Source organism: Panicum virgatum, chromosome 5K (genome assembly GCF_016808335.1).
Source record: "Panicum virgatum strain AP13 chromosome 5K, P.virgatum_v5, whole genome shotgun sequence".
NCBI classification, from domain to species: Eukaryota; Viridiplantae; Streptophyta; class Magnoliopsida; order Poales; family Poaceae; genus Panicum; species Panicum virgatum.
This window is the reverse complement of record NC_053140.1, coordinates 47,078,335-47,090,678: the sequence shown is the minus strand read 5'-3', so window position 1 is coordinate 47,090,678 and position 12,344 is coordinate 47,078,335. Positions and strand designations below refer to the sequence as shown.

At 47.1% G+C, this 12,344-nt stretch overlaps 1 protein-coding gene and 1 long non-coding RNA gene across 2 annotated transcripts; both read left to right on the top strand.

Moving 5' to 3' along the window:
* Positions 1 to 7,437: 7,437 nt before the first annotated feature.
* On the top strand, positions 7,438 to 10,302 carry LOC120710170 (early nodulin-like protein 2). Its single transcript, XM_039995827.1, has 3 exons — positions 7,438 to 7,633; positions 7,736 to 8,010; positions 10,243 to 10,302. The coding sequence occupies exons 1-3, from the start codon at positions 7,438 to 7,440 to the stop codon at positions 10,300 to 10,302; spliced, it is 531 nt and encodes a 176-aa protein (XP_039851761.1).
* An 801-nt stretch (positions 10,303 to 11,103) lies between these two features.
* On the top strand, positions 11,104 to 12,080 carry LOC120710727. The gene is made up of 3 exons (XR_005689997.1): positions 11,104 to 11,254; positions 11,381 to 11,440; positions 11,811 to 12,080. It is a non-coding gene; the product is annotated as an uncharacterized LOC120710727 (long non-coding RNA).
* Positions 12,081 to 12,344: the final 264 nt, after the last annotated feature.

The following is a 12,344-nucleotide window of genomic DNA, read 5'->3' as shown; positions in this document are numbered from 1 at the left end:
AAGAGAGAAAAGGAAAGCCAAGAGGTTCGTCGAGCCATGGGCGTCGGACCCTCTTAGCCATCTGCTGGGCACGGACATGACCCTCGGAGTAGGTGTGACGATCCGGAGACCTCACCTGTCGCTCAGGACGCAAAGAGGGTTGCGGTGTCTGCTGCTGAGAGATTTCAAGTGGTGCTCCTCCTAACTGTGAATACCCCAAGACATCGGGGTCACCGTGCGCGCCAGGTGAGTCTAGAGTCAAGCTGTCGAGTTCATCTAAGGCGACGCCCTCGTTATCTGGAACGAACGTACTCGAAACAAACCCTGCGTAACATATAAACGTAAACCAACATATGTTGCGTGGTAAATTAGTGAGTGTATTGAGAGAGTGTTTTGTGCCAGGTCGAAAGGAGGAAGAAGGTCCAACGCCCGCATCGGGGTAGAATCCTACGCATGCACCCATATATGATGAACTCAACAATTCCCACAAGAGAAAAGGCACGACAAGAACGCATAACCATATTGAAACACTCTGTGTCGTGGTGTGGCAAACCACAGCCGGGTGGCGGAATGCACCCGCCTCAGCCCAGAGGGTGAGTACTCGGGGGTTAGCTCAAGAACATGATGAACACAGCAGTTTAGAGTGGTTCGGGCCGCCGGAGCGTAATATCCTACGTCCACTGTGTGTTGTATTGCTCTTGAGTTTGGAACAGCTTGGAGCCGAGTCCAGCGTGCGTCTGGGTGTGTATGTGTTCTAGCGGGCGTGCTCTCCCTTTTATATGTCCAAGGGGAGCACGTACACTAAGCGGGGCCCCGATATGTGGACCCGGCGATGTATTATAAACTACACTTTGGCCTTCAATGTCTCAGATCCGGGATGGTCTTGAGCTGTCCTGTCAGTGTAGAGTCTAGCCTCTGCAGCCGCGCGTCGAGGTCATCATGAAGCGCCGAACTACTGACTCAGTCCACTGTAGCAGCGTGCACTGTTGCTCCAGTCAGTAGCTGAGTCTTTAATGCTTGCCTTGGTAACTGACGAGCCGCCTCGGTAACTGGCGATCCACAGTGTGGACTGACAAAAGCTGCCCCGTGCCCAGAGGTAGCAGAGCCCGCCTCAACCACTCGCACTTAATATGGGTGGGTGAGGGAGCTTCTAGCGGAAGGCTTGCGCCCGCTCCCGCGTCTGCGTGACACGTGGCGGCTCCGGACCCCGCCCGAGCAGCTAGCTGAGCCGAGAGCTCACGGGGGTCCGGATATGCACGTGGAGGTCCCGGTCCCATCTGCCGGAGGTCCGGATGGCACGTGGAGGTCCCGGTCCCATCTGCGGGAGGTCCGGATGGCACGTGGAGGTCCCGGACGCACATGCGGGGTCCGGGTCCGCGGCCACAGTGCTGAGCATTTCCACCTCTGGGACACGTGGTGACACCGGACCCATCCCCGAGCGGGAAGCGGGTCCGGGACCGTTGGTCCGGTGAGATGGAGTCGGACCCCAAGGGTCCGGCTGCTCAGCTCTTTAGGGCGTAGTTACAGATAACTATGCAAGTCTTGGCACAGTAGGAGTGGGTACCCCAACTGCAGGGTACCGACACTCTGCATGGTTCGTTGTCTGAATACCATACCGTATTCTGTTGGTATCATAAAGGAATGACCATTTCTTCTTAGGTGCATCTCGAATCCAGTGTGAAAATGGCTTCTCAATTGAATCCCTAACCTCTGCAGCCTGACTCGTGCTTGTTCCTGATGCCCTTACCTTCACTTGCTCTGCAGTCAACTGATCAAGGATCTGCCATAATGCATTGAATTTTCACTGTTGAGTTTGGGTGTATAACCTCTTAAATATATTCTTAAGATCCTTGTTCTTGAAGTGGTCATAGAAGTTTGCACCCATATGCCTAATGCACCACCTGTTTTGAAGTGGTCATAGAAGTTTGCACCCATATACCTAATGCACCACCTGTTTTGGACATCGGACCACAATGGAGGCGCTATCGCAGTTCCACGTTGTAATTTCAGTATTGATTGTGGCAGACCTGCATGCCTATCACTAATAAGGCACCCATCTGGACGTGCAGCAACAACATGAACCTTCACTCGTTCAAGGAACTAATACCAACTGTCTAAGCTCTCATTCTCAACAAATGCAAATGCGAGCGGAACTATTTGGTTGTTGCAATCTACCCCGATTGCGGTGAGTATCTGACCTTTATACCTTCCAGTCAGAAATGTGCCATCAATGCAGATTACCGGAAGACAACACTGAAATGCCCTAACACAGTCATCTGGGCAAAAAAAGACTCGTTGCAGAATGCTTTGCCCCTTAGTCACGGCTGGTACGAGGTATGTGTCATAAACGATTCCAGGATTTCTAGCAGCAACCTGGGATAACATATGAGGTAGGTTATCATATGATGCCTCGTATGTGCCGAACCGCATCTCGAACACCCTTTGTTTAGCCCGCCATGTCTTCAAATAACTAATGGTGTACTGGTAAGTCTACTCAATGTGTCGAACAATCATTTTTGGCTTATAATTTAGGTTGTCCATAATCAATCCATATATTTGCTTTGCAACAAAGTTGCATGATATATTGCGATGCGAGGGAAGAATTTCTGACAGCAAACAAGTGTGCTCTGTCACAATGGAACATTTACACTTCGACTTACATTTTCCCTTGAATGCATGTACTCGCCATGAACATCCATCATTCACACACTTCATCTCATATTCTTTACTGCCAGATTTTACGACTCTAAATTCTCATTTCAATGATATTGCCCATAGTCTGACAGCATCTTTTACGGCTTCGATGTTTGGATATGTTGCACCTTACACTACCTCGTTCCATCTGTACTCTCACTCCTGATTTCGTACGTCTTCTACGACATGATTGCCAAAACCTTGCTTCTTCCATTCTTTTGGCAATGAGTACTACTCGTCATTAGATGAGCCCTCATATTCTTCCATCTCCATTGCGGCTTGGTCTTCTGCCTCCATCTCGTCCACGATGCTATGTATCCTCTCTCCCTCATCAGCAAAGCCATGTGGTCCGATGTTTTGGTTCTCTATCTCTTCTGACTCATCTTCCTCAACATAGTTGGTATGTCTTCGAATACTCGGAGTTGCTTGATCTGCACCATGTTGGATTTCATTTTGTGTCTTCTCCCGGGTTTGAACAAGAATGGCCAGATGCCACCCACGCTCTAGAGCTACTTGCATGTACTTCTGACAGTCATCAGTGTTGTGTATCATCATCAATTCACATAAATCACTTTCTACCTCCCAATTAGCAAGAGAATGGATGGTCATCACATGTGTCTCCGGATCAATACAGAACCCACGCTGCAGCCACTTATATATGGAACTAAAACTCCTCTCCAGAAGTTTATCTATGGCGCTAGATGTGCACTTAAAGGCAGAAATGTCTACTCTATTTGGCACATAATAAATATTGTAGTCACCAAAAAATACTTGAAACTGCATCTTGCTCGACATATCTGTATATCACAGAATACTTATCGAGTTATACTCTTTACTTCACTACCTTATTCAATAATCCGTAAAAACTAAGTATGGATTTCAACTACAACATATAAGTATTCATAACTACGTAATGACACTCAAATTCTATACTACATATGCGAAATTCTATTTTAAATCGTAATTAATTTATAAACATGTCTCTAATAGTACTGCAATTGTAATAATAAACGTGTAGTACTAATTTTCTAAACTAATTTACTATTACGTAACTAAAGTATCATTAAACTCCTACTTAAATGGTTCTACTATATCACTAATTAAATTAAATTACTCTACGATACCAATGGAAAAATACATAAGTTAAATGTACTTACCTGCAGATCACAAGTGCGCAATCCGACAGTGCTTCGCCGCTTCCCTTCTCCTCACCCCTTTTTTTCTGGATTTTTGGTGGAATTTTTAGGCTTAAATGAGGAGGGAATGGGGGTCAAGAGTTTATATAGGAGGCAAAGCCGGTCGCCCGAGGGGGGCGACAGACCCCGTGTCGCCTGTGGGTGGGGCCCCCAGTCGTCCGGGGGGCGACAAGCGCCCCTGTCGGGGGGGGGGGGGCGAAAGGCCCCCTTGCCCCCACGTGCCCCCGGTCAGGGACCTCTTTGCAAATTAGAAGAAAAAAATTACATTAAAATCCTGTCACCTCTGGGGCGGGCGACCGGGATATATTTTCGAAATTTTTGGAAACGGACCTATACTTTTAAAATTTTGATTTTTTAAATATAAAAAAGAAAAATCGCATGCGCTCCTGCCGCAGGACGCCCACCGACGCGCCACCACCAACGGAGCCAGCAGCGCCAAGCCCTGCCGGCGAACTCTTCCAGGCGCCCCACGCCAGCAAAGCATCACAGTTCATGGCCATGTGCCCGTCGTGCCGTCGTGTCGCCGTTGCCGCGACGAGCGCGCGCACGCGGCGCGTCGGGGGCTGCCGTCGACCGCGGCAGCGGCAGGAGGGGGGCACGGTGATGGGGGCGTACGTCTCTGCAACTAGCACGTACATTGCGTGCCTCGCTCTCGCCACGCAAAGCGCGCAGGTCGCCAGTCTCCTCCTTGAATGCAGGCTAGCTACTTGCAGCTACCGCTGCGCGCAGTACGGAGCCAGCAGACCGGCGAGCGCGGCGTCGTCCACCGGACGCCAGAGCAAGCCATCTGTCGCGCGCGCGCGTCGGCGGCGTGGCGGGGCGACACGGAGGCGGCACTTGTCATTACATCGGTCTGTACGAGCTCGAGCGGCTTCAGAGGGGGGAATCAATGGCGAGTGCAGAGGTTGTTTCACCCAAGGTTCACCAAACGGGTGGGAACCGGTGCGGTTTGACTGTACGAAATAAGTCCAAATTCAAATTTTAAATTTAAATTCAAAAAAATAAAAAAATTCTAAAAAAATTCTTAAAATTACTTCAAGGTGTAACGAATCTAATTGTGTTAAATTTTCTTAAAAATTCGTTCATTTAGTATAGTTTGCGGTGATTTGAAGTTAAACAAAAAACGTGCATACAAAAATATACAAATATAATGTAAAAATATACTACAAAAGAGGATTAGAGGGTTCATTTAGACTAAAATATGTTATACAAATATTTATTTAGTATACTTTGCGGGCATTTGAATTTAAATAAAAAAAAAATTGAATTTGACCGGTTACCAGGCAAACCGACCGGTTACCAGTCAAACCGGCCGGTAAACCGGTCAAACCGGCCGGTATACCGGTACGAACCGGTTGAACTGCGCCTTTTAAATTCAAATTTGAATTCCACCGGTTCCGACCGGTAACCGGTCAAACCAGTCCGGTAAACCGGAACCGGAGCCCGGCGGTTACCGGATACCGGTCGGGAAATAAAACCCTGATTTCACCCTGCTTGTGTGTGGAGTTCTGCGGCTCACCTATCCAAAGGAAACTCGAGCTGTTCCTCCATGAAGGCCACCACCTTCAAGTACTAGTGGTATGCTGCATTCGGACGGAGCCAGGCAGCCAGCTGTGTGGGCAGGTGGCAATGGCAATTGGTCAGATCGAGATGCCTCTTTCTAGTTATCGTCAGCTTAGAACTTGGATGCAAGCATAGCAGTATGCCAGTATTACATGCTGAGAGAAGAGGGTTTTTTTTTGACTCTAGAGCCTAAGTATTAAGCAAGTACAGGTTCCATATGGTTTGTGCTTAAAATGCTACTAACTAGTTTTATTAAAAAAATGCAACTAACTAGTAGCTAGTCTTTCATTTGGTTCAAAAAGTAGCTAGTCTTTCAGGTTTCAGCCGTCAAGCGCGCTCTTCTTCTGGCAGGCTTCCAATTCCAAAAGCATGTGGTTCTCAAAAGCACGAGAAGAATCAAGCATGACTAGATCCTATTGTACATTTCTAGTAACGAGTGGCATCATCGGTCAGCATGCAATTTGTCAAGGCTTTATTTTTAAAATAGCACGTAAATTATCCAACAGTATCAAAAACACCACGGGAGTGCGGCCCAGGACTACACGAACGATTGTGTGGCCGGCAAAGTGGCAAATTTTCTATGATACTTGGGGCCGGCCCAAAGAAAGGCCCATCCACTCATGGTCAACAACTGGACATGCAGCCCGACTGCCCCATGAGTTCCCCACATTCCGCCGTTCCTCTTCACCTAAACATGCTGAGCGAACGAGAAACGCTTACTGTAGATCGAATCAAAAAAGAAAAAAAACGAGAACACTTTGATTTAGTAGTAGTACTACTACTTAACCAAAATGTAATTGCTGAATAGCGGCCGTTACACAATCTCGCCCACAAAAAATAGGGAAGGGCCATCCAAGCTGAATTCAGCGAGATCGAAACTGACAGGGTAACGCAACATCCCTGCCTTTTTCCGCTCGAGTTCCGCGGCAAGCCGGCGCCACACAGGGTTAACGTATCCCATCGGTGACCGGTAACCGCCGGCCTCCGGTTCTGGTATACCGGTCCGGTTTGGCCGGTTACCGGTCGGAACTGGTGGAATTCAAATTTGAATTCAAACTTCCCCGTTCAACCGGTCCCGACCGGTATACCGGTCGGTTAGACCGGTATACCGGCCGGTTTGGATGGTAACCGATCAAATTCAAATTTTTTTTTGTTTAAATTGAAATGCCCACAAAATATACTAAATAAATGTTTGTACAACATATTTTAGTCTAAATGAACCCTCCAACCCTTTTTTATACTATTTTTACATTGTATTCCAACCCTTTTTTATACTATTTTTACATTGTATTTGTATACTTTCGTATGCACATTTTTTTATTTAACTTATAAATTCCGCAAACCATACTAAATGAACGAATTTTTGAGAAAATTTGACATCATTAGATTCTTTGCACCTTGAAATATTTTTAGGAATTTTTTAGGAATTTTTCATTTTTTGAATTCAAATTTAAATTTTGAATTTGGACCGATTTCATACCGGACCGAACCGGAACCGGTCCGGACCGGTTACCGACGGTTCGGTTAACCCTGGCGCCACATGCGTCCCGATTGCAGGAGCGGCTGCAGGCCTAGCACGCAAAGGCGCGCGTCCGTGCCAGCCTCCCTTCAAACGCCAACTCATGATTACGGCAAGGACGCCTCCTACGCAAAGTGCCCGGTGCGCTTCGTGGAAGCAGCAGCTCGCGGTGCTCTCTGCTCTGCTCTTCTGTTGCTAACCGGCTAGCTCTTTAGCCTCACCTGCTACCTCCCTGCAGCACGGTGACCTTATCCAAGCCATGCGTGTTTATAAAGCTCGGGCTTGATCGAGCTCCCTTTCCACATTGCACATCATCTGTGTACTGCATGCACAGCATGCTAACACAGCCTCACAACACCTCATCAAATCGGTCAGTGTGAGTGTGTTCAAGTTTGTATCTTACAAGCATGTACGAACAGATACTACAGCTGCATGAATCCAGATGAGAGGTTTCAAAAAAACCTCATCAAATCGGTGCCACCAAATATGAGGGCCTGCAGTAGCGACGTTAGCGTCTTTCTAGCCTTGGTTCTCGCGGCGTTCTTTGTAGCTGCCGCGGCGGCGCCCACCTCCCACGGCGGCGTGTTCTACGTCGGCGACCAGGACGGCTGGGTCGGCAAGCCGGCGGAGAGCTACGGCCGCTGGGCCACCCGCCACCGCTTCAAGGTCACGGACACCCTCGGTATGTTTGCAAATATGCTTCAGTTTTGTCACAACTCATCCGTGTCAAGTACGTATCTAGTACTAGGGATTTGATTTGTGACGTGCCCCCCTTTATTTCTAGTGTTCGAGTACAAGAAGGGCGCCGACTCCGTGCTGGTCGTGGACAAGCGCCACTACGACGCATGCGACGTGAGGGACCCCATAAGCAAGCGGAGCGACGGCGACTCGGCGTACGTGCTGGGCACAGCCGGGGCGTTCTACTTCATCAGCGGCGATGCCGGCCGGTGCAGGCAAGGCCAAAAGCTGATGGTGGTCGTGGCGGCTGAGACGGCGGAACCGCCTGCAGGATCGCAGCAGGCTCCCTCCCCATCTCCAGCCCTTGTGCCGTCCACCTCCGTAGCAGCGTCTCCGGACTATTACGCAACACGGCCTCCTCTAGCATCCCCATCTTTTGAGGGTTTACCAATGTCACTGCCTATGCTATCACCAACGGATCCACCTTTGCCACATCCACATGCCCCACCTCCAAATGCTCCATCGCCGGTGCCAATTCCGTCAAACTATACATCCCTCCTCCCATCACCGACTCATAAGTCATCACTGTCGCCTTCACCGTCACATTTGCCACATGAACACTCGATGCCAGCACCGATATCTCCACCCTTGTCTCCAAAGCCTCAACCACACACATTTTCACGTGCGCCATCACCAAAAAGTACAATGGCTTCTTCCCCGATGTCAAGATCGGGAATAGAAACCTCATTGTCTCCATCTCCATCCCTATCGCCAAATCATCAACCGCGTGCTCCATCTCCAACCATCTCTCCAGCACACTCACTTAATTCACAGCAAAACTCTAGCACAAATTCTTCTATAGCAGCATCTCCTAAAATGCAACCCCCTATGACAACCATGACGCATCCATCGCCCTCCTCAATCGCTCGACCACCACCACTGAAACCACAAAATCCAAGGGTAGCTCTAGCACCGGCACCATTACAGAAGTACCGCCCACCATCGAGTCCAGAACCAAAGTCTATTATTATGGCGCCACCAATACATTCGCCATCTTCCTCTCATCCTCCATCATCACCTTCAAAACCAAATATTTATAGAATAGCTACATCTCCAGCCCCATCACATACCCACCAAACATTGATGGCTCCAACAGGTACACCGTCCTCCGTCCTCCCTCCATCACCAAATCCAAATCCAAAAACCCCTAGGGTCGCTCCAACACCAAGGTCATCGCAAACCCATCCACCATCACCAGCTCTAAAAAAGTCCCCTACGATAGCACCAATACATTCTCCATCCTCCTTTCTTCCTTCATCACCACCTTTAAAATCACAAACACCTGGGGTTGCTCCATTACCTACACCACATACCCGCCCACCATCTCCAGAACAACACTCCCATAACATAGCACCAATATATCCATTGCCCAATTCCTACCCACTATCACCACCTCCGAACTCACAACCTATTAAGGATGCACCGGCACATTCACCTCCCCCCTCCTTCTCTTTATCATTGGCTCCAAAACCACAAAAAGCAAGGATAGCTCCGGTGCCTACACCATCACATACCCACCCACCATCACCATTTCCAAAATTACAATCAAAGCCATCGAATGCACCCTCTCCAACTTTATATGCACCTTTGCCACCTCATACAAATGCTAAAGTCTCGCCAATCTATAGTCCTGCTTTTCCACCGACTTTATCTCAAGTTTCACCTTCACTATCTCCTCATAGTTCTAAGGACTCACCACCATCTATCCATGCCCATCCACCATCTTCACCCCGTATTTCTCATCCTCCATCACCATCAACCTCTAAGTCAGCTCCTATGCATAGGCCTTCTCAAGCACCAATGCATCTTCTTCACCCACCTTCACCTTCTCCTTCTATGGTACTTTCACACTCACCCTCACCCTCTCTGCAGCCATCTCTAGCTCCATCCCAAACAAGCATCCAATATCCATCAATTCCTGATCTAGATGCTGATTCACCCATATCACTGTCACCGGATCAACAGTTGCCTCCTTTCTTAGTGCCAGCCCTGGCGCCAAGACCCTCGCACGACCATCCCATCTCAGCCTCATCTATGCATACTAGCGTGTCAATACTAGTACCCTCTATATTAATTGTGATGCTAACTTATATACTTTTGTAGTAGCACAAGATGCTATGTTTTGTTTATTGGCGATCAGGGCATAGAATAAATGTTCCTATCTTTAACTTATGACCCATTAGTTTTGTGTTCATGACGGTTGAGATAATAAGGCATGCATACTATATTTGAAGGAAGATCTTGCACAAGCACCATGTATCTATCATGATTATGGATGCAACTAATTGTTTCTTCTTTTGAATAGGAATGGCTAAATTTTCTAGGCCATATCAAAGTATGTAAGAATTAACATGCCCACAATGTTATTTCTTATGACAATTGGTGCATCCGCCGTATTTGCAGTTAGCATGAATGTATAGTAAGTTGAAGAACCTCCGATGGATATAGGAGCATTGGCTAGGGGAGGGTATCACGCGGTTAACTGATTTTTTATTTTTTTGAGAGGTGGGATGCTTGATTCTCACATTCTTCTGCTGCATATATTCATGCTAGGGACCTGGGCCTGAAGTTCATGATGCTGGTCAATCTGGGCCCGAAGTTGCAGCTATATAACGTGAAATCGGGCCTCGTTCAAAATGGAAGACGAACACATTTCTATATGTTAAAGCTCCCAAGCTAGGCTGGCGCCTAGGCTATCCACGTCTGCAGAAAAAAAAAGATCCATCCGATATGTATCGTACGGTAACCATTGGATGGGTATCGTGTGGTAGTGCTTGGCTAGAGTTTCGACGCCACGTGTGGATTGGATGGAAGTCTCCCGAAGTTTTTTACTGTGTGTGAGTCTGCCTTATCTTCTTACCGTTCAGCGTTTCTTTTTCCTATTCTGCCATTTACACTTTTTGTTCCTCGCTGTGCGCTCCTCTTACTCCCTTTGTCCCAATCGAAGGCACCGTCGGTCCAGCCACTGTTCCTTGTGCTGCTTCGGTTGTGGTCGCCGGGCCGGCGTCGGCAACGCCACCACCGCCGCCCTCACGCTGTCTGCGCCCCTTCATTCATCGATCTGCTTACCCTAGGTTTGGTGAAGCGAATATACCAGATAAAAAAAAGGTACTGCCCCTTCCCTATCTGTTGCCTGTGTTCGTCGATCCCCCCTCCCCAATCAGTACAGCCACTGTTCCTTGTGCTGCTCCGGTTGTGGTCACCGGGCCGGCGTCGGCAACGCCACCACCGCCGCCCTCACGCTGTCTGCGCTCCTTCATTCATCGATTTGCTTACCCTAGGTTTGGTGAAGCGAATATACCAGATAAAAAAAAGGTACTGCCCCTTCCCTATCTGTTGCCTGTGTTCGTCGATCCCCCCCTCCCCAATCAGTACTATGGATTGCTCTCTTTATTCTGATCGAAGGCTCTGCCAGTGCAGCCACCGTTCCTGGTGCTGGTCCGGTTGTACTCGCCGGGCCGGCGTCGGCAACGCCGCCGCCGCCCCTCGCCTTGCGCCAGCTGCGACTCTCTGTTCATCGATCTGGTTAGTCTAGCTTGGGTGAGGCGATTAAACGACAGAAAAGGTGCTGCCCCTTTCCCTTTCCATTGCCTATGTTCGTCCATTTTTTTTCGCCCGCATGCAAGAGTACTATGACTGGTGGATTTACTTATAGTCTGATGTGCATATACATTGGTTTACCTATTTTTAGGCACACGCTTTACACTGCAAAAAAAAAACTAATCTTCAGAACCTTTCACACTGAGTCGAGGTATGTTTATCTTTTATTTTTATACTATCTAGACCTGTTCACTTTGCATAATTTTTGGTATATATTCAATACCATTTACTGTGCTGTACTTTCAGCCTAATGCTCTTGCTTTGGGTTATGCCAAGGCTGCGCTAAATCTGTACTATATATGCCATTTTTTTTACTGCTGTGCTAAATCTGTAGTTGACCTCATTTTATTAACTGTTGGTAGACAATCAGTTTTGACCATATGAGACAGGCTAAAAGATATTATCTATAGTAAAGCTTTGTGACATACTGATTAATTGCACAACCTGTGGTTTCACTAATAGATACAGTTACATATTATATTATCTACCTAATATATATTCTGCATTTTGGTTGTATGCAGATCAGTTGAATTGGGTAGCGTGGTCTATTAGTTCATTACTACATCAACTGATTTCCTGCTGACCAAGTTTGCAGTGTCAAGTAACTACAGATTGTTGCTTTAATAATTTCTCCTTATCTCAAATGCTACTATAATTTCAGTAAACTATGCATTTTACTTTTACTATGTAAAAAGGTGTAGATATTAGGGCCTTCCATATGGTTATAGGCCCATTTATATTTATATGTAACTGTATAGAGAGGGGAATGTAGTAAGAGAAGTGAAGTTGATATTGCAACATAACAAGGTAAAACTAAAAAGATATATCTAAACATATATAAGAACAGTCCTTTTCTTTCCCTGATCATTGCACACCATGCCCTCTGTTTTGAGATGCCTTTTGTAATTAATATGCCCTGTCATTTGTCCCTTACAAATGTTTTTTACTAAAAACATTATGCCACAAGCTGGACTTTACTAATACATTCTTCTATGAATTTTATTTTTATTACATTTTTTATATTCTTCTTCTTTACCTTTTTATATTCTTCTTCT